The sequence below is a fragment of the Crocodylus porosus genome, unplaced genomic scaffold, assembly GCF_001723895.1.
Source record: "Crocodylus porosus isolate Cpor-Errol unplaced genomic scaffold, CroPor_comp1, whole genome shotgun sequence".
In the NCBI taxonomy this organism is placed as follows: Eukaryota; Metazoa; Chordata; order Crocodylia; family Crocodylidae; genus Crocodylus; species Crocodylus porosus.
The window spans coordinates 11,412,830-11,436,577 of NW_017728943.1; the positions used below are offsets into that span (position 1 = coordinate 11,412,830).

The window sequence follows — 23,748 nt, forward strand, 5'->3', positions numbered from 1 at the left end:
CTTTCATATCAGACCCATGGTGCAGATTGTGGAGGCACTGGGACTCTAAAAAGACACATCAGCATGTTGAAAATGTGTTCATATTTGCAATCATTGAGCAACCTTAATACAGGGGTCAGCACTGCCCTCATTTAGTGACGACTAACGTAAGCCTCATTGCTGTTGACCATGCCTGATGGGAAACCTGCTCGTGTCCCCATGGCTTCCTCATACTGCAGTTTGCGCTACTGGGAGTCACCACTCCTTTGCGTAGTCCAGCTATTTAAGCAGAGCACCCTGAAGAATGTGTCTCACAGGGAAGGAGGCAGGTCTGCATACTGCGTTGGTTTTTCCAGCACTCAGCACAGTGTGAAGTGCTGTCTGAAGTGATCCTGTTACCATGGCTTCCCAGGGTCAGGTCATTTTCTGGAGGTATGGTACAGTCTTTATCTGCTTTTGGAGACATGGAAGGGAATTGCTATATGCACAGAGGTGTGGGCTCCTCTGGCATTTTTGGCCGTTGTGCTGCTTTTGAGAGGGAAATTATTTGCTGTTTGACTCAATACCATGCTTACTGGGGTTGCTTGAGTTTGGCAAGTATGCAGACAACTGGCTTGGCATTTATAAGCAGTAGACTCTGTGGCTTAAACTGGGACATGCATGCTCCTAGAACCCTAATGCTAGTTACCCATTACAGCAACAGTGAAGAACAGTTCCCAGTGAAGTCCACACATCTGGACTGCAATATCTCCGACCTGCACACAGCTAAAAGAATGTGAATGACTTTGGAAAAGCTCTGAATGTCAACTGTCAGCATGCAAGAGCTGGGCAAAGCTCTGCAAGTCTAAGAAACTGTAGAAGGCAATTTAGAGCCTATACATGTGCCATGTGTAGTGTCTTAGTTGCAGCACACCTGTTCACTCCTACATAAGAGCTGCACAGATTAGGAGCTGGAAGGGGAGGAAAATGATAGCATGTCTTTGTTCAATAATTTGATCTTCTTTTGGCTGTGTTGGTGAAGCCAAAATTAAAATAACACATGGTCTTTGGTCTCTCATGTGTGGGGCACCTGGTATCCAGGTCAGGAGTCACTGAAACAGTTTCCACCAGGTTGCTGGTTGGTGGGCTCCATGTCAAATGAGCTGGAGGACACAGACTGGTTTCTAGTGACCAGGTGCCAATGTCATGAAACCATCCCTAACTTTCTCCTTCTCCCTTGCTGTGGGCTCTCAGATAGGATAAAGGCACAATGGCAGAGCTATGCTGGTATCTCTTCTGTAGAGTTATTAGAAATAATCAGACTGGTACTGCGGTCTTTTGAATGAGCCGCAGCAGCAGAATGCCATGTGTGGGAGAATGAAGCCCCTTTCTTCTTGTTATACTTTCTGCACCTTCCTTTATTCTTTAAATGAGGCACAGGGTTCTCTCCTGTGCTAAGTAGTAATACTCCTGTATTCACCCAAATCTAAGATGACTCTGAATTTAAGACAACACCTCAATTATTAGATTCTAGACATGGAAAATTATAAATTTGTTCACATTTGCCATGTCTAGAATCTAGTTATTGGAGGGCTATCTTAAAGTCATCCCTCCCACCACTGCCACAGGGAACGTAGTGGCAGAGAAAGCAGCAGCTAGGAAGGCAGCACCTTGTTCTATGCTCTTGCCCTCAACTTGCCACTAGTTCCCACCCACAAGCCTGTCCCTTATCCCCCCCCAGTCCCTTCCCCATCCTACCACTTGTTCCCCTCTTGTGCCTACCCCCCTCCCCCTTACATTTGCAGCTGCTCCTGCTCTGTCTGCTGGGGGCGTGGAGCACGCTGCTGGGCCAGGCAGTAGTGTTGGCTCTGGCTTCAGTGTTCAACCCCAGTCAGGGTTGGGGTTGCAGTTGAGGTCAGAGCTGCAGCAGCTGCCCCACAGCTCCACATACCCCTTCCCTGCTCTGCCCCTGCTCTGTGTGTCCCTTTCTCTGTGCTTCCCTTACACTGCATGTCCCTTCCCTGCACACTTTCCCTATGCTTCTCTCACTCCACATTCCACTTCCCCCATGCTCTGCATCCCTTTCCCCATGCCCTTCCCCCACACTCGACTTGATCTGTACATCCCTTCACCTGTGCTCTCCCCACACTTGTGCACCTTTTCCCTGTGTTCTCTGCACTGCACACCCTTTCCCCCACACTTGCCCCAGCACTGCTCCCCATGCTCTGTCCTCACCTTCCCCTGCACCCTTTTCCCATGCTCCACGAGACCCTACCCCTGCACCCCTTCCCCACGATCCCCTTCTTTTGCATGTCCCTTCCTCTGCAATCCCCCAACTACCCTTTCCTCCATGCTCCCTCCCCACTATGCACCCCTTTTCCATGTACCCCTTATATGCTGCCTGATCCACCCTAGCCCAGTCTGGAGCCACAGCAGTTGCTTGCCTGGTCTGTACTTGAATCTAAGATTAAGGTCCCAGTCCCCCATCCCCCCCAACCAATTCTGAATGGGGGAGGCAATACTTGTTTTAGATTCAAGTAAATATGGTCATCGTTGTACTGTAAAGTGCCTTGCCAAGATGCTTCTGGCAGAGTGCACCAATTTCCTAGTAAGCTGTGAAAATGGCAATACAGTATCATGAGATCTAATGACAACATGTATTATGAATGTTAAATGGGCCCTTTATTTTTTTTGCATTCGGAATATAGGTAGCAAGCAGCTTTGTTACTCTTAGATGTGCGGTCCTCCTGACTGACCATCTACAACCAGCCTGACTGGTTTTGTCAGAGCAGCAGTAGCTGATAGGTGTGACAAATGAACACCAACCACTCGATTCTTTCAGATTATCACAATTTTTGCATTGGCTGAATATCTATCTTGTCTGGACAGTAACATTTAACTGAAGCAGCAGAAGAAACAGGATGGCCCTGATGATTCATGGAAACCGGGGGCTCCCTCACTGAGGAGCAGGGCTCTGCAGTTAATACAGAAAGCAGACTGCAAATGAACCTCTGAGACCTTCTGAGGTTCCTCAGTGCACTGGACTCATGATTGCCACAAATCTGTTTAAATTCAATAGGAAAGATTATATTTGAAATGGACTACTATGCTGTTTTCTTTAAAACTTGAGTTTCTGCACGACATATCAAGGAGCAATATAACACCCTGTGGTAGGTCACACCTTCTTACCAGGGAGTTCCAGATGAGTTATGGAAGGGTAAAGGATCCAACAACAAAACTGTATACGTAACTAGTGATTCTAGGATACCCAGCTGAGCATGTCCTAAGGGGGACTGGCTAGTTTTACAGAGGGTTGGTTCTCAGGACTTTCTGAAAATCCAGTCCCCTTAAAGGCACATCTCAAGGTAGGGACCCAAAACCGAGACAACCAACATTTTGAATCTTTTGGCCACAACTCACAAATGGTTTGTTTTATCAGTTCTTTTTGCTCACTCAAGCTACTGGAGCAGTATGTGTTTCTGTGGCTTCAGGTGATTCACTTGTAGCAGTAATTAATTGTGATGCTCCTCAGAGCCAAGAGGCTTAAAAGGAGGACAAAACCTTCAACTGCATGCCAGCCCTTCCTTAAGGCTGAGATAAAGGCAAGATCCACTCCAATGGATTTGGTTTTAACCAAGTAAGATAGCGCTAGATCCAGACTACCTGCCTTGTGCAGGGCTGCCCAGAATTAGCAACAGAAAGGAATGGAGAGCAATTTTCCACATCTGCCCTCCTGCCTCCAACTCTGGCTGGAGAAGCTGAATCAGCCCTTAAAGATGGGTCACAGTTTACTGCAGGGGACAGGAGTGAATTATTATCCCCTGAGAGCAAGGATGAAGCAGGGAAGGATGGATAAGAGGGCAGGGTGGCATGTGGATGAGTCACTTATGCCTCCAAGGCTAACCCTAGCTTAGTGCAGTTGCCCATTGCTTGAGGATGTACATACCGTCACCTTAATTAATCCTCACAACACCATTGTGTGGCAGGTCAGTGTTATCTTCATGGTACAGGCAGGTTCAGTGAGTCACAAAGGCCTGGATTGTGCTGCTGCAAGAATTTCATTTCTGGTTTAAATCCAGAGAAGCCAAAGTAGCTAATGAGGGAAGAAGGTGCTAATGCAGCAAAAGAGGGTGAGTGCCTGGCTCAGAGGGACTTGCCGCATTCAGCCTACATTGGCTAGGGTGGGAGTTACCATCTTGGATCATCCAGAGGGTTAGGTTGTCGAGTCCTGAGGGTTGGATTCCTTGGCACACACTGAGCACCACCTGCCTCAATTGCTCCTCATGGCTGCTGATTTCATCCAGATGGTTCCTGGAGTGAGGGACTGATCAATGTGGGCAAGGGTGACAAGCTGGATGGTGAGGAGTGAGAGGCACTGTGTGCATTCCCTGAGCACCAGGGTGAAATGATCCTTTAAGACTGTAGCAGTGACATGTCTGTCCTCTGCCTTAGCTGAATGGGTGAGTGAGGCCTGGCCTGTCCCTTGCTTAGCTCAGAGACACCTATCCAAACCTTGGATCTGAGTCTGGTATATCCCCTAACCTCTAAATATTCCCAACTGCAGGTGAGTGGAGAGGTGAAAAAGGGAATTAGTCTCAGCTATGCCTGACCTGTACTCAAAAGCCAGGTACAAATGGGAGAAACAAGTTGTACCCCTCCGTCACCTAGTAACCCCGTGGTTACCAACTTGCCCAAAGAGCCCAAAGTTTACCCCTTTCTGACCAGAGCATCTAGGCTGCCTATACACATGCTTGGGGGCAGGGGCATTTTAATTAGAGTGATTCCTGGACAGCATTTTAATTAAAATGGCTCACAATCACATGTATTAAGCCCCTACATCTTTTTAAATGGCCACGGGATGCTTTATCTAAAGCTCATTTAATGAGGTTTAGATAAAGTGCTCCCATCGCCATTTTCAAATGTGCAAGGGCTAAATACATGTGAAATTGAGGCAAAGCTACAGCATTCTTATTAAAATGCAAATAAACGTCTGCATAAGCAGCCCTAGTTTTCAGCCTTCTCTGTCAGCAGAGGTGGGGTGCAGCTCTTCGGACCCTGTAGCTTTCTTCAGGACAGCTGGGGTAACTGTGGAGCTGAGACTAAGATACTGGGAGTATTAGTCAAAGTCCTGGGCAGGATGTCTTTCTCTTTTGTGTTTTTAGGCACAACTGGAGATGGTTCATGCATGCTATTCCCTGGGCCCAGAGGTCCCAGACTGACGAGGAAGGTAATCATGACCTTTAGTTTAACTTGTTGGATCTTGAGCAAGTGGTTGGTGGTCTCACCAACTGAGCTGGCTATTTCAAATCACAATGTACATGTAGGAAGGTCACTGTCATGGAAGTGGTCTAGAGGCTCTTTGGGGGCTGAAGGTTTTGATGATGTGACATCAGTACTGGGCGGGCATCTGTGCCAAGTCTGTGGGCTTAGGCAAAGTCTTGGCAGAGATCATGGATGTGGGTTCCTGATATTCCTCACAGTTGTTGGTGGGGTTTGAGGATGTAGATGGTCACATGCTTAGACTCTACCTGCCATACACATAAGTAAAAACCACAGCTTGGCCCAATGACTCGTTATTGGCTTTGATGAGCTTTGGTGCCAACAGTGACCCTTAAAGGGCCAGTGTGGGAGCTGGCATCCTGGATTCACTCAGCCTGGGTCTTCAAGGATTTGGCTGTGAGGTAGGCCTGAAGCAAGAGTTGCCTATCCTCATGGGCTCAAGTTGTGGGGGCCTTGCATGATAAGGAGTGGGCCACCCTGGGACAAAAGAGACCTTTAATTTCAAGAAGTGTATGGCTCTGGAAAGATCAAGGAACACGATGCATGTTGTTTGTAACTCTGGACTGGGCATGGTCTGAGCACCGCACCACATCACATCACATCACATCACATCAAGACCTGGTGGACTTGAAGACGTTTGATTCTCATACAAGGCAGAAAAAAGAGAAATGTCTCTACAGTCACTACTACACTTCACAAAACTTACAAAACTTAGTTTACAGTTTTCATTCATAATCAGTTTTGAATATTTTCAAAGATGAATATCCCAGCTGTGGAACCTATCAGATAAAAACAGTGTCAGCAATGAGGAGATATTTTTCCTAATACACAGGTAAGACCATATTTTTCTGAGTAAACAAATGAGGCTCTGGAATCCATCATTCCAACATGGATCTGTACCAAAAATACATTTCCCCTTCAGAGGGCAGTCCATCCACTTGAACCACTTCATAACATGGATAAGAAGGGAAAACAGTATGCAAGTAGTAGTACCATTGAATTAATTTGAGTTTTCTGTGTATGTATAATACAGATTATTCAAAGTCAGAATTTTAATAATGGCAAAATAATGACTGGCATCTGAGACTGCTATAGTCATCGCGCCAATAAAGTGGATTTTCTTAATTTAGTATGTCCACAGCAAAGGTAATTTCTTCCAGCCCTTACGAAAATACTTGACTCCAGAATGCAACTCTTGACATGATAGGATCTTCATAGTTACAGAGGTAAGAACTTGCACGAACAGTGTCCGAATGCTGAAAGAATTCACCAGAGATGCCTGGAAGATTGCCTTGAGTATGGGGCTGTAGAGTGGACTTTCTGCCTGTAAGGGAGACGGGGATTTTCAGCAACATGCATGTTGTTAATGAAGGTGGTGTTAAAATTGGTGCCAAAATACCCAGTGATGTTTCCCTTGGTCTTAAATAGGTTTTAAGGCAAAAGATGCCATTTGATTCCTCTTGTCTGACCTCTTATGTAATGCAGACTGTGGAATTTCACCTAGCCATTCCTGTATCATACCCAGGATTCAACTGGACCCTGTCTTTAGGAAAGACATGCAATTTGATTTAAAGATCTAGACTTCTTTCTATAAATATTTGACTTAAAAACATCTCTAGTGGTACACTGTGTTCAGAAATGCTCATTATAGCTTTACCACTGTAAATATACAAATCTTTTAGTATGATTTCTATTCCAGTCGAGCCACTGCAGCTAGCCAGTCATTCCTCACACCAGATTAAGCCATCAGCCCCAGGTGCTGGATGGTGTTCTCAATCTAATACCCCAACACCTAACGTTGGCCTGGGTCAGATCAATGGTCCATCTCATCTGGCTGTCTAGAGCTGCCAACCCAGCTCTAACCCTGTCATTGAGCCACCAGGTTAATGTTCATCTAGTCCAGCCTCCTGTTTTTAGGATTGGTCAATGACTGAACCTTGAGAAGAGGATGGAAAATCATGTGATAATCCTTGTTCATTATTCAGTGAAATACACGGAGGGACATGATGAAATCTGAGGACATTTTTTTCTGACCTTTAAAAGAGTCATCTGAAACTATCACACAGAAATTTGACTACCTGAAATTGGGTACTGTTTTGAATGCTGCCTTTATTTATTCATTAGTATGTCTGACTCAGGTCTTTTACTTGGTCCAGGTGTGACCCATGGTACAGCTATGTCTATATTTTTCACATTCCAGTAACATATCAACAGAGGTTTTACATATCTGCCAGGAAGACAATTACAGGAAACCAACTGCCTTCCTTGGTGATAGGCCAGTCCCTCCACCCACCCTACAAACAACCCAGAGGTAAACAGCTGGAATCTGTTGGAGCTCTTTGGCCCATAAATAACAGTCAGAATCCTTTGATCATGTTATTTGGGGACATGACTGCTTGGAGCCATTGGGGGCTGTATGCTGGGTGATGCTGGCTGAAATTCAGGCAATTGGTTTGTCTTTTCCTTTTGAAGAGATACATATCTGCAACTCAGAGTCAGCTCCTTTTCCATACACAGAGAATGTAGAAAAAGGTGAGTCATACAATCATAGAAAGCTAGGTCCCTGGAAGGGACCTGAGGAGGTCATCTAGTCCAACCCCTTGCTCAAGGCAGGATCATCCATATCTATATCATCCCAATCACGTGTCTGTCTAACATGGCAAAGAGCCAGTCTGGCAATTGGATGAGGGGGAGTCATCATACTCCATGACTTCATCTTCCCCAGCAAGGGAAGCAAAGGAAAGCAATTGCAACCTAACATCCTTCAAAAAGAGTTTGCCTTGAAGAGCTGAGGTGTACTTGCCAGGCACTGAAAACCCCCAGCAGGAGTGAAGAGGGAGTACAGAGTTAAGTGGGACTTCTGAGTTGTCAGAAGCCTGAAGCAGTGAAATGGCTGCTGAAGTCTTCTCTAACGTGAAAAATGAATGAATGAACACCAAGGAGCCAGGGCCCAGGGGAGGGTGAACAGAAGCAGGGATATATGGCATCTTGATGGAAGGAAAGCAAAATGCAGCAATGATGCAGCTCTAATTTGAATAAGCAAGCAGCTATTATAGTACTTGATCACCTTAGGACCCAGCTCTGAATCGTTTAAGGTTCTCCATCAGGTACAATCTCCAGTCCCACAGCAAACTTCCCAAAGGGACCTGGCATGGGCCTGAAGACATTTGAGCCTTCATGTCCTGGCCACCTCCGTACCATGTCATTTCAGAGGAAGTTTTATAGCAGCATGGGACATCGGTGAAGAGGGGCCTGGGGAAGAAAGGGAAGGAAGAACCATGGCTTCCACTTGCAATTGAAATTCTGCCAAGATAGCTGCCTGACCAGTACCATTTCCCCTCTTGAAACCCCTCTGGTGAGAGGGCTACAGTAATCGTGGGCAAGTGACCACACTCCACAGTAGCATGCAAATGACTGACGGTAGATGCCAGTCCTCCCAGAAGGCCTCAGCTGTGTGTATATGGCTACAAAGGAGCTTGTGAGGTCAGTTAGTGGCTTTGTCCCAAAGGAGAAAGAGACAGATTTGCCCAGTATTACATTGGCCACTGAGGGCAAAGTAGAGAGATTGCTCATAGGCAAAGCAGCCGGAAATGCACACAGTCACCTTTTCTTGGCTCTTCAGGGGGAATTGCTGCTGGCAATCGGTAACTTTCTACAGAATCTCAACACACAGTGAGTTAGTCCAGGTTTTCTCTTACTTCTCTTCAGAAATAAGGATGTCCTGGATTAGCAACTGTAGGACTTTAGGAGTCCTTGGGTGTGTGAGGATCAATGTTGCTGCCAAGTGCTTATTAGAACCAAAGCATCATGCAAAGCAGGGGCCAGACCATCTGTCTATCAATCCAGGTCCCTGGGTCTGCACCCATGGCCTGGGAGAGAAGGGGTGGGTGGGGCCCCAGCTTACAGTTTGCAGTAAGATGGCATTGAAGTATTGTAGAATTTCAACACGTTCTCTTATTCTGAAACCCTGACACATACCAGACTGTCTGAGGGCGACCATGTATGTCATCAGTGCTTCCTGCTGAGCATAAGGACTGAGATGAGAAGAGAAAGAAGAGAGTGATATAGGAAAGCCAAGTGAGCAAGGGCAGAACTTTTGCAATGCCCGTTCCCCTCCTCCCCTTTTCTGATCTATGACCTCCCACACTACTCAGGAGAGGCTGACCAACTGGATAGTACCCTCTGGCTCTGGTTCTCAGCAGTGAAAGCTTAACCTCTTGGGTATCTGGGATGAGACTGTCAAGAGACTGGTTTTTCCAGCTCCGCTCTCCATGGCACGTGGCTAATTGAGGAACTAGGCTGGACTCTATAGCTGGTGGTGAGAGAGGACAGATAAAGCAGACAGGCTTTTGGTACAGTGTCTCAGGCACCTGGCAGATGATAATTTAGCTATGCAATGGGAGCTGAGGGATCTTATCCTGGATCCCGAAAATTACGGGTCTTGCCATGCCAGACATGCCTGGAAGAATGTGGGATTTTTGAGATCAAGGATAACATTCTTCAGACCCCAATTGCACAATTGCCAGTGGGCGGAGAGCCCAGCATTGGGAACCTGGTCCCTGATGTCACACTTCCCACAGTGCTCTTTCAACTTTCCAGCATGTGGGGAGTCTGTGACTTTGAAGGTCTGTGTGCCAGCAAGTTGAAAGGCCCATCATGCAGCCCAGCATCAAGGAATCAGTTCTCCCATGCTGGGCTGCATAGCACACCTTTAAAGGTATGAGTATGCAGGGAGCCCTGTATTGGGGAGTGTAGCAGGGCACTAAGGTGCCTGCTACTCTTGGGAGCAATGAGGAGGGAGCCAGGTGCTGGTTGCTAGGGCAACCAGAAGGAGCCAGTGACTCATACCTGTCATCTGTCAGCTGACCAGAAGGGGCAGGGTCTGGCTCCCATTTAAACCCCAGGGCTGGAGCCAGGGGAGGGTTCCCTGCTGGCAGCAGCAGGGGAACGAACTCTGCTGGAGTGCTAAAAGAGAAGAGAACGGGTGAGGGATGGAGTTCCCTTAGGGGTGGCTAGAGTGATGTTTTAGCCAAGTGGAAGAAGTTTATATTATAGCCTAGGCGCTTGAGTTTTTTGTTTGCTGTTTACTTCTGGAGGTTTGGGTGAGGCTATTAGGGGATGGAGGAGGCCTCATTTTTGATAACCCACTCTGGAGTGGGAACCCTGGTGCCAGTGAGAGCACAGCTTTTGGGGGTACAGACCCCACTGTCAGTGAGGGTGCACCTTTTTTGGGGGGGCACAGTCCTTGTGCCAGTGAGGGCACAGTTTGGGATGAGATGAACCCTAGCACTAGAAGGACAAGCTTAAAAAGCCAGGGATGCCTGGTGCACCTGGGGGTGGGGTGCAAGTGTGTGTATATATGTGTATGGTGGGGGGGGTTGTGTTGTTGTCAGGACTGGCGGGTCACCCCTGGTTTTGAACTGGTGGTCCCTTGCTGTGGGGCTGGCACCTGTGCCTCTGGGACAGGGAGGACTGTGCTCCAGAAGGGAGCAGAAAAGGGGGCCATGAGCCTCCAGGCACTTGAAGGAAAAGCTAGAGCCTCGGAGTTAAACCTTGCGTGGTGGGTTTGGATGAGGACGCCTAGCTAAAATAAAAAGGGGTCAGGTCATTCTAGGAGAGACCTCAACATACCCAATAGACTAGGCAGTGTCCCGCTCTCATAATAAGTTCCAACAAGACGTGGCAGGCGAGATTAGAGCAGGACAGAAGGATTCCAAGGGCGCCCCACATAAGGTGTGGATGACCAGGAAGATGGCGCTGGGGAGGGAGACCTGTTACAGGGAGCCATTAAATGTGCAACATCTTTGTTGGTGGTTTGCCGTTTTATTGTGTCCTAAATTGCTTGCATGTGTGGCATGTGTGGACTTTTGCTGAGACTGCAGTCCCTGCAACTTCATCAATATCGCCTGGCAAGCACAGCCACGATGACAGCATGTTGCAATTTATTGCATGACTTGTGTTAATCATGTGATAAATGTACTGCTAGTGGCCCCACGTGATTTATTGTGTGACTTGTGTTAATCATGTGATAAATGTGCTGCTGGAGGACTCATCCTCTAGCATGGCACTGGGACACTGGCTTGGTAGTAGAGGGCAGAACTGCTTCTCACCGAATCCTCACCAGCATACTGGGTTTTTCTTGATGATCTCCCAGCCGTATACTGAGAGACTCTGAACTAGGTAAGTGTGCAAGATTGGTTGAACTCAGAGTGTTAGGGGCTGTGGCTCTCAAGTGTGACACACACATGGCTTTTCAGCATGAGACTGGAAGCAAGAGACTGACAGTGCTCAGTCCTGCACCATGCTATTTGCTGTGTAAAAACCCAGCAAAACTGGGCTGTGCTTTGTAGGGTTGTGCATGCTCATTGGTTTGAGTGGCAGTTTCACACAGGCCTGCAACAAAACTTGTTTTGCTCCATCCAGGGCAGAATGGTGCTGGCAGGGTTGCCTGAGGCACTGGCAGGGACTGTTGCAGGGAAGTGAATGGACCCCGCTCACAGTGCTGCCACTCACGAGGCATGTTGGCCACTAGAAGCACTATTAGTAAATAAAGTAAGGCAGCCTTCCTGGTGGAACGGTCTAGGCCTGAATACCCCTAGAGCTCTACTAATGCACCTTGGAACCAGCCAGCCGAGCTTGCTGCTACCCCAGCTCTGCCAATGCATCTCACTTTAGCCCTACAGCTCCCCCCCTTGCAGGTGTGAGAGGCAGAGGGGAGAAAGCTGTGAAATAATCTCTCACGTCCTTTTTTTTTTTAAACAGCACGATCACCGTCACCCTAATTCTCACAGCAGTGATTGCACTGATGATCGGCTTTGGAGTTTCAGGTAAGTGGTGGCCTGGGTTAGCTGATGTCACTGTTTCTTCTTTCCAAAACACCTGTTGCGTTTTATTGAAGGCTTTGAAAACATATAGAATTATAGGAAGCAGGGCTGCAAGGGGCCTCCAGGGGTCATCTAGTCCAGTCCTTTACCTGAGGCAGAATCAACCCTGCCTAAACCATCCCATGCATCTAACCTGTTCCTGACACTCCACAAACAACCCTGTTGCACAGTGACAAGGTATATTGCCTGAAGACACCAGGAGCACTCTAACCTGCCACAGGTAAAGTGGAGGGATGAGGTACTGCTCGTGTTCTGCTATTGCAAGGGTTGTTAAATGCACTCTAGAGATCGAAGGAAGAGGGCCATGCCTCCAGCTACAGAGAGAGGCAAAAATCCCACAGTCCATGCCACTCTAATCATGGGGTGAAATTCCTTCCTGACACCAAATGTAGTGACCAGTCTGATCCTGTGATCCTGAGCAGAGGGACAAAACCCATTAACCCAAAAGCTCCAGGCTTCAGTTCTAGCACAAGCATCGGCACATCCCACATGTGCTACCAGGTAGCCATCCAACAAGCTGAAAGCTGCTTGCAGCCCTGCAAGTTTTCTTCATTGAATATTCAGGCTCTTTGCCCATGTCAGATTGTTTCAGTGCTGGGATTCTTGGACACCTTCAACTGAGCCCCAAGGGACCCTGAGAGCCAACGCTGGCTTTGCCACAGGAATACTGAGTGGCCCCTGGCATATTACCTACCTGTCTCAGTTTCCCTATTCTGTGCAGTGATGGAGGAAGGAGTCCTGCGGCGACGAAAACACCCCATCTTGTTACTGTGTTATTAAAAGCTGTATTATTTCAGGGCATCTGAAATAAGCTTATACTAACTGCTTTTATTGTGGCATGTCCTGGCTTTGGGGTTTTGCTTTGCATCATTCTTTTTAACAAAGCTTGACTTCAGTAGCATAGCTGAGGTGGGGGGTAATGAGGGCAGCAGCATTGGCACCACCTTCGTACAAGGCACAGTGTTGTTACTACAGTGGCAGCTGATTGCAGGAGCCAACACTACCCCAGGTGATGGCCACCCTGGATGTGGAGCTGTGCTGCTACACCTCCACTTGACTTTTATGTAACTTGCTGGAGTTTGGGAAAAGGAAACTGTGGTACCATTTCCCAGGGCAGGGAACCCACGAGGATTTGAACTAGAACCATCAGCACCATCATTTGCACCACTGAAGTTAAAAGAATAACTACATTCACTGGTACAGGGAGGTGGCAAGCCCTGTGGCTCAGGCACTGAAGGATGCATATCACCTAGAACAGGAATGTACAGGCAGTCCCATTTTACAGGCAGCAAAGCCAAGCACAGACATCCAGAAGTGTCTTCCCGAGAGGCACAGTGGCTAAATGCCAGAAGCTTTGTCCTGATGAATTAGAGGGATGGATTGTATTCCTATCTCTGTTGTAAGAGGCCCTGTGTAACCTCTCAGTGGAGTACCTGGTGATTGGAGTGGAGAAAGACACAATCAGCAGCTGGAGCAGCAAAATGTGAGTTGATGGTCTCTGGGTTGTGGTCCCCTGCACTTTCCCCCCAGATCAGCAGTTGTCAGCTGGATTGTGGGATGATGGCATGGCAGGCGGGCCACAAGGGCAGATGACTTCTACTTCCTTCCCTTCTACAAAACATTCCTGGCACTGAGCTTCTCTCTGCACATGGGCTTTGCCATGACTAGCTGCAGAGCTGCTTTAGTGCAGTGCTGATGGTGGCCCTGTTGGTGGTCAGTGCTGATGGGGTCTGTTAGAAGGTGGAGACAATTTTCCAGGTGCAGCCTCGTGCCTACAGCTCTGCAGCTTCCTGTGCTGCATCTAGCATGCCTAGAGCAGCCAGGGGCAGGGAGAGGGGCTGTTCGGCTGTACCTGGGGGTAGGAGGAAGAGAGGAAGGGGGCTGGCAGTGGGCTATGGAACAGCAGGTGAGGTGTGGGGGAAGCAGGGCATGAGAACTACTGCCCTGGACCACAGGAAAGTTGGAAGTAGGGTCAGAATGAAGCAGGACAAAAGGGGTCCATTTGTCTGTACTGTGCATGGTCTGTGCCACTGTTACTGCTACATTATCTCCCTGCCTTCTAGGACCGTGTTTAGAGACACAATAGGCATCCCTCTTTCTCCTTTCTTTAGTTCTTTGGGTAGGTTTTCAGGTGTTGCAGGTTCACGCTGTTGCTGAGACTTTTGAACTTGATTTGAAGCTCTGTTTGCAGCTACTGGTGAATGCACAGCACAGGTTTGACCAGCTCACAGTGGTCGGTGTGGCAGGAGAGACACACTGCCATATTCTGCATGTGGCAGGGTTTTCTGGGGGCTGATGGTGCTTGCCAGATACACTGTCTTGACGTAGTCCAGATGGGAGAGGACAAAAGCATTTATTGCTGGGGCCAGGCCACAGTCTACCAGGGTGCGAGATTGTCCTCCAGGCAACTGGACCCTAAGGAATGGGACAAGGTACTTGCTGCAGAACATGATCCTTGTCTGCATCTGACTACCAGTCTGGTTCACAAGTCCAGTCCTGTGCAACAAATAAAGAGGAGGCAGAGGAATAGTGTGAACCAGTTGTGTTGGATAACCAATAAGAGCTGCAACCTGAAGCAAGTTTCTGATTCTCCCCTATTCCAAGAGCACCTTTGATTCCATTTTTTATTGTTGTTTATCATTTGGTATGTAGGCATTTCACTGTGTAAACACTGCTAAAATTGGCTTTGTTGATGTGTTTTTATTCTTCTCATTTCAAGTCTGCTATCTACTTGTTCCCCTTTCCACAGCAACATATACCACCATATTGTTTCTCAGACTGTTTTCCACTTCATATCATTTTTCTAGATTTCCTTCTACCCCTTTCCTTTTTCAATTCTTGCTACTTTTAACAAAAGCAATTAGGATTTTTTTTTTTGGGGGGTGTTGTTATGGATTGTTTCTGTTAAGGAGAAGGAGCTGATGCTCTGTTCATTTAAAAAAAAATTAAATCCAGCTTACTAATGAGGATGTATGTAAAGCCTGGTTTTTCTGACTACAACAGGAATCTGAGACAGTTCCTTTGCTACTGGGTTCATGCCTCTTGTCAAGCAGCACTTGACCCAAAAAACTCTTTCCCTTGACTTTTTTCTCAGAGTTGTACTGTGAAGATGTCTCTGACTCTTTGCATCTTTCCAGCCTTTTCCATCTGCTTCAGTGGGATGTTGGGTGCTTCTCTCACCCATGCAGTCACAGAGACTCTGTCAAGCCAGTCCTTCACCCCTTCATTTGGAATCAGTCCTTTGGCAAATTTCTTGGATTGCATGGCCCAAATACTGTCAGGGTTGCACATAGTCCATTCATGATGGGAGATGTTCACTCATCTTACCTACCACTGAACACAGGGGCTGAAATCATTTAGTCTGTCCCACCCAATGGCTTCACAGCAGGAGTGGGACTGCTCCACCCCTGAGCTACACTGCTCCCCATTCTCTTCTTACCTATTCCAGCCTGTCTGTCCCCTCCCACTATCCTTTCTTTTCTGTCTCAAGTATATTCCCATCCTCTGGGAGTCTGTGGGCAACTCCTGAAGTCATTTGTGGTCTCTAGCAGAAGCTAATGTAAGACTGACAATGATGAAGAAAACAGAAGTGCTTAATTGTCTGAGACCAGACTTCTGTTCTCTTGCCTTCTGAACCTGCCTTCTTAGTTCCTGGGCAACATCATTCCTATCACTTAAATCCGGTCTCTTCCCTTCTCTTCTTGTTTCATTCCTGGGCTATAGGCAGTCTGGCTTGGGGGCTTGTAGGTGAGCCAAAGGGAAGAGAGGAGTTTTGTCTTGGAAGGCACAGGCCTCTAGTTAGTGACTTACTCACCATGGGGCACTGGGTGGTGGCACTCTGTCTCTGTCTGCCCCCTAGCCCCCGTCAATCTTGACGGGCAATTGGCTAGTCTTTTTATAAACGCCCATTCTTTTCTGAGGAATATAGAGAGTGGTGCTAACAAACAGGAGCTTCTTTCAAAAGTAATTTATATATCCAGGGTTTGAAAGTTGAGGGGGGAGGATTCAGAGGGCTGAGTCCCCCCCCATAAGAGACAAGAGCCCCCAGTCCACCCCACGCCTTTCTAAGCAGCTCAAGTAGAGACAGCAGCTCCTTCTTGCCTCTGGCTGGCACTGCTGCAGACCCCTCCAAGAGTCAGAGTATAATTCGAACCCTATATATATCAACTGCTTGAAAAGAGAAAGTAAGAAAAAATCTAACCCGCCCCTTAAAAGTAACTGGGCAAGGAAAGACTGTGGGGTTTTGTGAAGCTGATAAAAGTTCTTACCTTATTCTTTTGCTAGAAACTACTATTAAGAACAGAGAGGGATGTCACATAGGCACCCCACAGGTGTTTTGTACAAGTTGTTATTTTTTTTAAACAAAATTAAGGGGTATTCCTGCCTCTGGATTCATAGGTCTTCACTCAGCAGAGGCCCACAAATGCTTCCAGAGTCCTGGCTTGCTGCTACTGTTCTTTGCATGTCCGTGTTTTCCTGGCCCTGCCACTGGATCTGTGCTTTCTTGTTGCAGGTAGACACTCCATCAGCGTCACTGCTTTGACCTCTGCTGGGAACATAGGAGAGAACAGCATCTTGGGCTGCACATTTGAGCCTGATATCAAACTCGGCAATGTTGTAATTCAGTGGGTAAAGGATGGTGTTGCTGGGCTGGTCCACGAGTACCGAGATGGCAAGGACCAGCTGCAGAGCCAGGACAAGACTTTCCAGGGCCGCACGGCGGTCTTCGCAGAGCAGGTGATTAGTGGGAATGCATCCCTGATGCTCAGAGATGTGCAGCTGTCTGATGCTGGCACCTACCGCTGCTCTGTGACCACATCCAAAGGGAATGGAGAGGCAGTGCTGGAGTATAAAACTGGAGGTGAGGAAAACCTGGCGAGGGAAGCTACCTGAAGAAAGCTCTTCCAGGGAGTCTGTTTTTTGAGGACACTCTGGCCAAGGCAGACAGGCATCACCCAAACCAAGCTGTACAATTCAACTTGGTTACAGCCCCAGCTCCACTCTCAGTGAAGACTGTTCAGCTTCATCAGCTGTCCCACTTCCAACAGGAGCTGGACAGGACACTTTTACTGAAAGACCATTTGGTTGGGAAAAACTGTCTTCAATAAATCCTGAGTCCAGGGGCAGATCCAGGGTGGGTGCAGTGGTGCAGCTATACCCCATTTTGATTCCTGCTCCACCCAGACTTTCAAAGCAACTGCCTGGGGCCACAGTAGCATTTCTATTCAAGCAACACTGAGGGAGTCAATTGACTTAGTGGCTCACTATAATCTGCCTCATTCCTACTAATCTCTCTCTGCTCCAAAGGTGTTAATGACCCTCGCTCCTTTTCAATGGTCTTGATGTTCCACTGTTCAAATGATCCTTTCTTGTATGTCTTCCTTCTATTCTGCCAACGGTTTTTTAAATCTAGCATAAAACCTTAATTCACACATGGTAATATTAACTCTGGTATAGAAATAACTGACAGTGAAATATTGAAGGTACTATCAAGAAAGCTGGATTTTATTTTACAGATCTGATTAAGATTTAACTATAGTGATGGCAGGACTAGTGAAGTAATCTCTTTTAACTATTTTGAGGTTTTTTGCCTAGTTTTTTTGTATTTTTTAAACTTTATATATAATCCAGCAAATTAGCATACCTTCCAGTGAAGTTACATTTTTTGTTTTGATTTTTAACCTGAGTAATGTAGTGCTAGACCTCTGACATTTTAGTAAGGCTTTTAGTTTCTGTTTGACTGTCAAACAATGTTATTTGTGATGAAGTACCACAACATCAGCACCTCCCTTTTCAAAATCTTCAATCTATCCATGTCTAAATTGCTTGCAAAATCTTATTGATTTTTTTTTTTAAAGAAAATTTCCAAACAATATATTTTTGGGGGTTGAGAATTTTTTCATTTAGGGGGATAATGACGTTTTATTTGGAATGTTATTGCCTGGAACTACTGCATTCTTGTATTATGATTTTTGTGTTATGTGGCATAGTAAATAGATGATATAGTTCATTTTTTATATTTTAAATCTTTTAAGGGCAGCTACTATATAGCACTGGTTGAAATGTCATCTTTTTGAGATCAAAGTGTCTCTTGTAACATGTGACAATGAAACAGTTTGATGTTCTGTGGGTAGGACATTAAACATGAGAAAAGGCTGTCAGAGTTTTTCCAGAGATTTCAGAAAGGTTCAGGGACTCCCCTCTTTCTACATCTTTGTCCAGGGAGAGGAAATTAGTTCATTGTCCTGCTTTGATTTTTCTCCATGGAGGATGCATATGTTCATGTTTTTCTCATCTACTTGCTTGACTATGAAATGATGCACTTTATAATTATTTATAGAATTGGACCATCTGTCTGATACAGTTTTCATAGGAATCCAGGTGGCTGTTTCATAATAATTATTACTTTGTTAATTATGGAAAGACAGCATTTTCTCTCCATAATTAAGGTTATAACTAAAGCTGGGTGAGATACTTATAACAAGTTATAGCAAATGCAGCTCTCTTCCTGCTTGCAAGGTTTTCCATAAACTTTGATCCTTGCTAATTTGTTCATTATTCAAAAAAAGAAATAATGATTTTTAACCCTTGTGCTAATGAGTTGTCGTATCATGATTCTTTTTCTCAACTATTCACTATCTGCTCAGTGTAGCTGGGTGTAGCTGGTCACTCATCATGGGGTATCATTTCTACTCCATCGTGGATGACTGACATGCTAAAAATAAAAGGAATTAGATGATCAGAACTATCTAAGTCATTTTAAAGAAAGTCATGCAAATCCTTCTGATGTAAACCCATGCATTAGCAAGTAGCTGTGTGAATCTTTGTTATCACAAGAACTTTATTCCGTATAAAACTTGTTATAGTCATAAAAATGTTGACAAAAGCTGGTTGCAAGTTAAATCCATACAAATGTTTTCAGAAAGAAAATGGAAAATGATTGCAAGTAGTACTGGGATAATTTGTAGCTTTAAGCATAATACTCATCCCACAGAATTTCTGTCTTTCCATTACTAATTTGATTGTCTTTTTTCCTTCCTAACTTTCTCAGAAATTAGGAGAGCTAGCTAGGATTTCTTTCTGGTGCCCTCACTTTGCCAGAGAACAGTTTTCAAGTCTGGTTTTGAGTTAATCAAACAGGGCGTTTTGAAGACACCTGGCTAAAATGACCGTGTTTTCAAAATCTGGCACACTTTGGTGACATCTTCAGGCTCATACATTATCTATATAAAAGACAAAAATAGACCTTAAAATGCATGCAGGGTTGCATCTGCCAAATTCTAGCTTAACAGTCATCATTCTGTGGTAAAGGATATTGTTTCTGTATGTTAGCATTCTGCTGGATCTTACACGAAACACTGCTGTCAGTGTGATCAAAAAATATCCTTGAGTGAGTGTGTCTACATGTTCATTAATGAGCTGTAGTTACTGAGCATTAAGTTTAGTTTTTGGCTAACCGAGTACTAAATCAATGCGCAGTAACTTGCACTACTGTGCAGTAGCACCGGAGCACAGGCTTTTAGTGATGTTTACTTTGCAGGAGCCTAATATTACTGTGCAGTAACTTTTTAGCATGGTTTTTGCCCAGCATGCTACTATTAGACAACTGCGCAGTTAGCGTTTCATGTAGACTTGCCCAGTATATCCAGTTCCATTTGATTTTTCTTTCTTCTTCAAACAGCATTCAGTTCAACAAACTTTGATCCTTGCTAATTTGTTCAGTTTGATCTTCCTCTTTCACACGCTCAAGCGAGGAAAATAAAACTGAATGCTTGTTTGCACTTGTTTTTGTTCCTAGTGAACATACAACAATGAAAAGCCAAGACAAACTGAAACTGTTCTGATAAGCCTGCTATATATGAGCCACTTGACCAGAAACGGGGCTTTCAGATGTGTTCATCACTCAGAATTTGATCCAAATTTTAGTTTTTGGATGCTTAATTCTTCCTGTAGTGGTTTAGTTGGCCTATACTTAAGATGGATACAATTTCACTGAATTGGGTTTTATTTGCTTAGGTCATCTCTGAATTTGGTTGATACTGGTCAAAGATTGTTTGCACTAGAGAATTACGTTGCCCAAACTCAATGTGGTTTTTCACCAGCCCCAAGGGACGGCCCTGCTCAATACAATATGGGATGGCCAGGGTGAGGGAGAATTGTTACCCTTCATCAATGTAGACCAGTGAAGGAACACCTTGAGAGGCTGGACACCTTCAAGTCAGCCGGCCCAGAGAGTTTATACGCCAGGGTACTCAAGGAGCTAGCAGGCATCATAGCTCACACCCTGTCATGGTTCTTCAAGAACTCCTGGCACTCTGTAGTGCCCGAAGATTGGAAGAAGGCCAATGTGGTGCCTATCTTCAAGAAAGGGAGGAAAGTAGATCCGGGGAACTACAGGCCTATCAGCCTGACCTCTATCCCAGGGAAGATCTTGGAAAAAAATATCAAAGAGACCATTCTTGACAAACTGGCTGATGGCAACATCCTGAGGGACAGCCAGCATGGGTTTGTCATGGATAGGTCTTGTTTGACCAATCTCATCTCCTTCTATGACCAGGTTACATATCACCTGGACAAGGGAGAAGAGATTGAAGTCCTATATCTTGATTTAAAAAAAAGCCTTCGATCTGGTATCCCATGATCATCTCAGGGGGCTGGACTCGATGATCTTCTGAGGTCCCTTCCAGCCCTAATGTTTATGAACCTGGTCCAGTGCGTGTACATGGCCTAAACACGTCACTGGTGTGCTGTGCTTACATCCCTGCGTCAGCACCAGCACCAGCATTGCACTCCATGGGATGTCCAGAGAAGCAGTCTGTGGCACCACAAACCCATCTGTAGAGCCACACACCACACATGCAGGTATTCCCCCCACTGCTACTGTGCAGCACAGGGGCGGGGTTTGTGAGATCCTGGGGTCAAAAAAGTGCACACCAAAAAATAAGTGGGGCAGCACACACGGCAGCAGCCCACTGTGCACGCTACTCAAAACCAGAGCCTGGCCGGCTGGAGCCACTGCTCCTGCTACTTGTGCCCAGGAGCAGTGCACTGCTACTTGTTCCCATCATGCTAACTGCAGTGGCTTCTGGTCATGGCTCCCAGAGTCCTCCACTTCACACTGTACAACCATGCTTTGCTGATAAGTATGCAGTATCCCCTGGGAGACCCTCTGAGATGGTCAGCATGAGAATGGTGAAGAAACACGTCAGACTTCAATAGCTTTCACAATTTGAGCCCTCCTTTCCTTCCTTCCCTAGCTCCCTTCCAAAAATTGCACTTTTTTTTTCAGGAGCTGTTCTTCCAAAATCACCACGGGCCCTGAAACCACCCACTCTTAAAAATGTCTCTGGTGCAACCACTTGGGACCCAGTTAGAAGCTGCTTTGGACCCAGTTAGAAGCTGCTTTCATGGCTTATCTTGGAGACAAACTCATGAAACCTTTCCTGATCTCTCTGGAACAGGGAGATTATATAACTCTCCAGTGAGGAAGACAGCTTATCAGAGAGCTTACCCTGGCCCTGCAGAGCCCAAGCAGGTACCTAGCAAAATCTCCTAGCAGGTACCCAGAGAAGCTGGCCACTGCTGCCTGGTACGGGCTAGTGGGGAACCCAGTTTGGGTCAGTTTGAGAATCTCCATTCCTGCTGTGGGGAGAGATCTGTGATGCCATAAATAAGACGCTGCAGGAGAGGGAGAGAGACAGAGGAAGGAAGAGAGCGTAAGCGTGCCTTTAGATGTCAATTTCCAATTTTCAATTTTATCCTATTTTTATTCTTATTTTTTCTCTCCCTCGTTGCTATGTGAAAAACTTTCACACATGGGAAATGAGGCAATTGAGTCTACAGAAATACACTCCCCTCTAGCCACTCTCTTGCAGTGATCTTTCTTAAGAGTTACTTGTAGCAATGGTAGAAAGGATGCCAGGCAGAAGTGGTTGTGTGGCATTTTCAAAAGTCCTGAGTTTAGCAGTGTAAACCATCCGAGTCCTTGAAGTTCTCACTGTAGTTGTGAATGCCCATTCCTCCCCTGCCTCTTTATTCTTCTTGAATGCCATTTTCTTGAGGTTTTATTTTTACTAGGAAGTTCAACATGATAAAGGACTTTGCGGACATTTTGCTACACAAAATGCTGAGTATTATCATGCTTTCTAATGAAATCACATTCTTGGCTACCTTAACCTCCTCAGAAGGTTTTCTCTGATGTGAGAAATTTCAGGTGTGTGTTGTTTCAGCACAGATGAGCCGTATTTGAGAATGTTTCATGTTAGCGAGAGAAAGCCCATCTCAAACACAGCCAGGTGATAGAACTGGCTTTTCTTCATTTTTTAGTACTGGGAGAGACCCTAGGTTCGCTGCTTCTGGAATTGTTTGGCATGGATGTTAAACCCCTGGGGGCTTCCTCAGACCTCGGCACTATGATCCCGGTTTGTAGGTAACAAGTTCCTTGAACGTATGCAATCAGGACTTGTAGACCAATGCGGTTACAAACTGGATACCTTGAACATATGCAGACAGCCAATCTGTGAGACACTGAGCCTTTGATTTTTTTTTTCCTTCCATGGGAGCTCAGGTTCCTCCTCTCACACAAGGTGCCTGGTGTCACAGGATCATGCTATAACTGGTAAAATCTGTTGTTCAGGGAGCTTGCAGGTAACCCCAAGTGGCTCATTATCTCGCAGGAAGCTTGCAGGTAACCCCAAGCTGCTTCATTTCAAGGTCCTGTATGATGCTGTGTACACGGACCTGCATACATTTAGCTGCAGGGAACTCTGCCAGCTGTAGAAGGATGAGGGCTGGTATTTGAACTTCCAGTTTCTGGAAGATTAGATGCAGTGTTTAGATGTTGCAGCAACAGGGATTTTAGAAATATTAGTTACAGTAGATGGGGGGTGGGGAGGAAGGCCTTTCCCACCTGCTACTTAGACAGGTCAGTGCTCTTCTCCCATCCCATCCTCTTCTGTCTGGCTTTGTTTTCCCTGCAGCCTTCAGCACTCCAGAGGTGCATGTGGATTACAACAACAGTTGGGAGACCCTGCGGTGTGAGGCGCCCCGGTGGTTCCCTCAACCAGTGGTTATGTGGACCTCACCCAGTGTCACGGGGAACAACCTCTCTGAGGCTGTCAACACCAGCTTCAAGCTGAACTCAGAGAATGTGACTATGAAGGTGGTGTCCTTTCTGCACAACATCACCACTAATACCACCTACACCTGTGTAATCAAGAATGACATTGCCAAAGCCACGGGGGACATCCATGTGACAGGTACATGCCAGCCTGCCTCAGATTGGAGCTTGAGGTTAATGTTACCTGGAAAGTTAACCCTGTCCCTCCTGCTGCTGTGTAGGATGCTGGGGGGGAATGGATAAATTGTAGCTGAAAACAACCTGTCTCTTTTTGACCCCAAATTTTGAAATTTGACATACTGAGTAGCTCTACACGAGAACTTCCTTTCACCACTGAACAAGGAGTTGGCTGCCATATTCCATCTGCCCAGCACTAGCCAATCCCTTTGGTTTTGCCATGGTCTGGATCTACAGACCTCAGTGTTGTTATGAAGACCTATAAATGCCACCCTTCACAGTTTCATAGTAGCTAGGGTCAGGAGGGACCTGATCAGATCACCTAGCCTG

The 23,748-nt window shown here is 46.2% G+C and overlaps 1 protein-coding gene across 1 annotated transcript in view; it reads left to right on the top strand.

Moving 5' to 3' along the window:
* Window positions 1-132: 132 nt before the first annotated feature.
* VTCN1 (V-set domain containing T cell activation inhibitor 1) overlaps window positions 133-23,748 on the top strand; it is a 27,465-nt gene continuing 3,849 nt past the window's right edge. Inside the window, exons 1-4 of the mRNA XM_019548687.1 lie at window positions 133-411; window positions 12,001-12,065; window positions 16,636-16,983; window positions 23,102-23,380. Of these exons, the coding sequence (XP_019404232.1) occupies window positions 380-411; window positions 12,001-12,065; window positions 16,636-16,983; window positions 23,102-23,380 (724 nt within the window). The 5' untranslated portion in view covers window positions 133-379. The remainder of the gene's footprint in view (window positions 412-12,000; window positions 12,066-16,635; window positions 16,984-23,101; window positions 23,381-23,748) is intronic.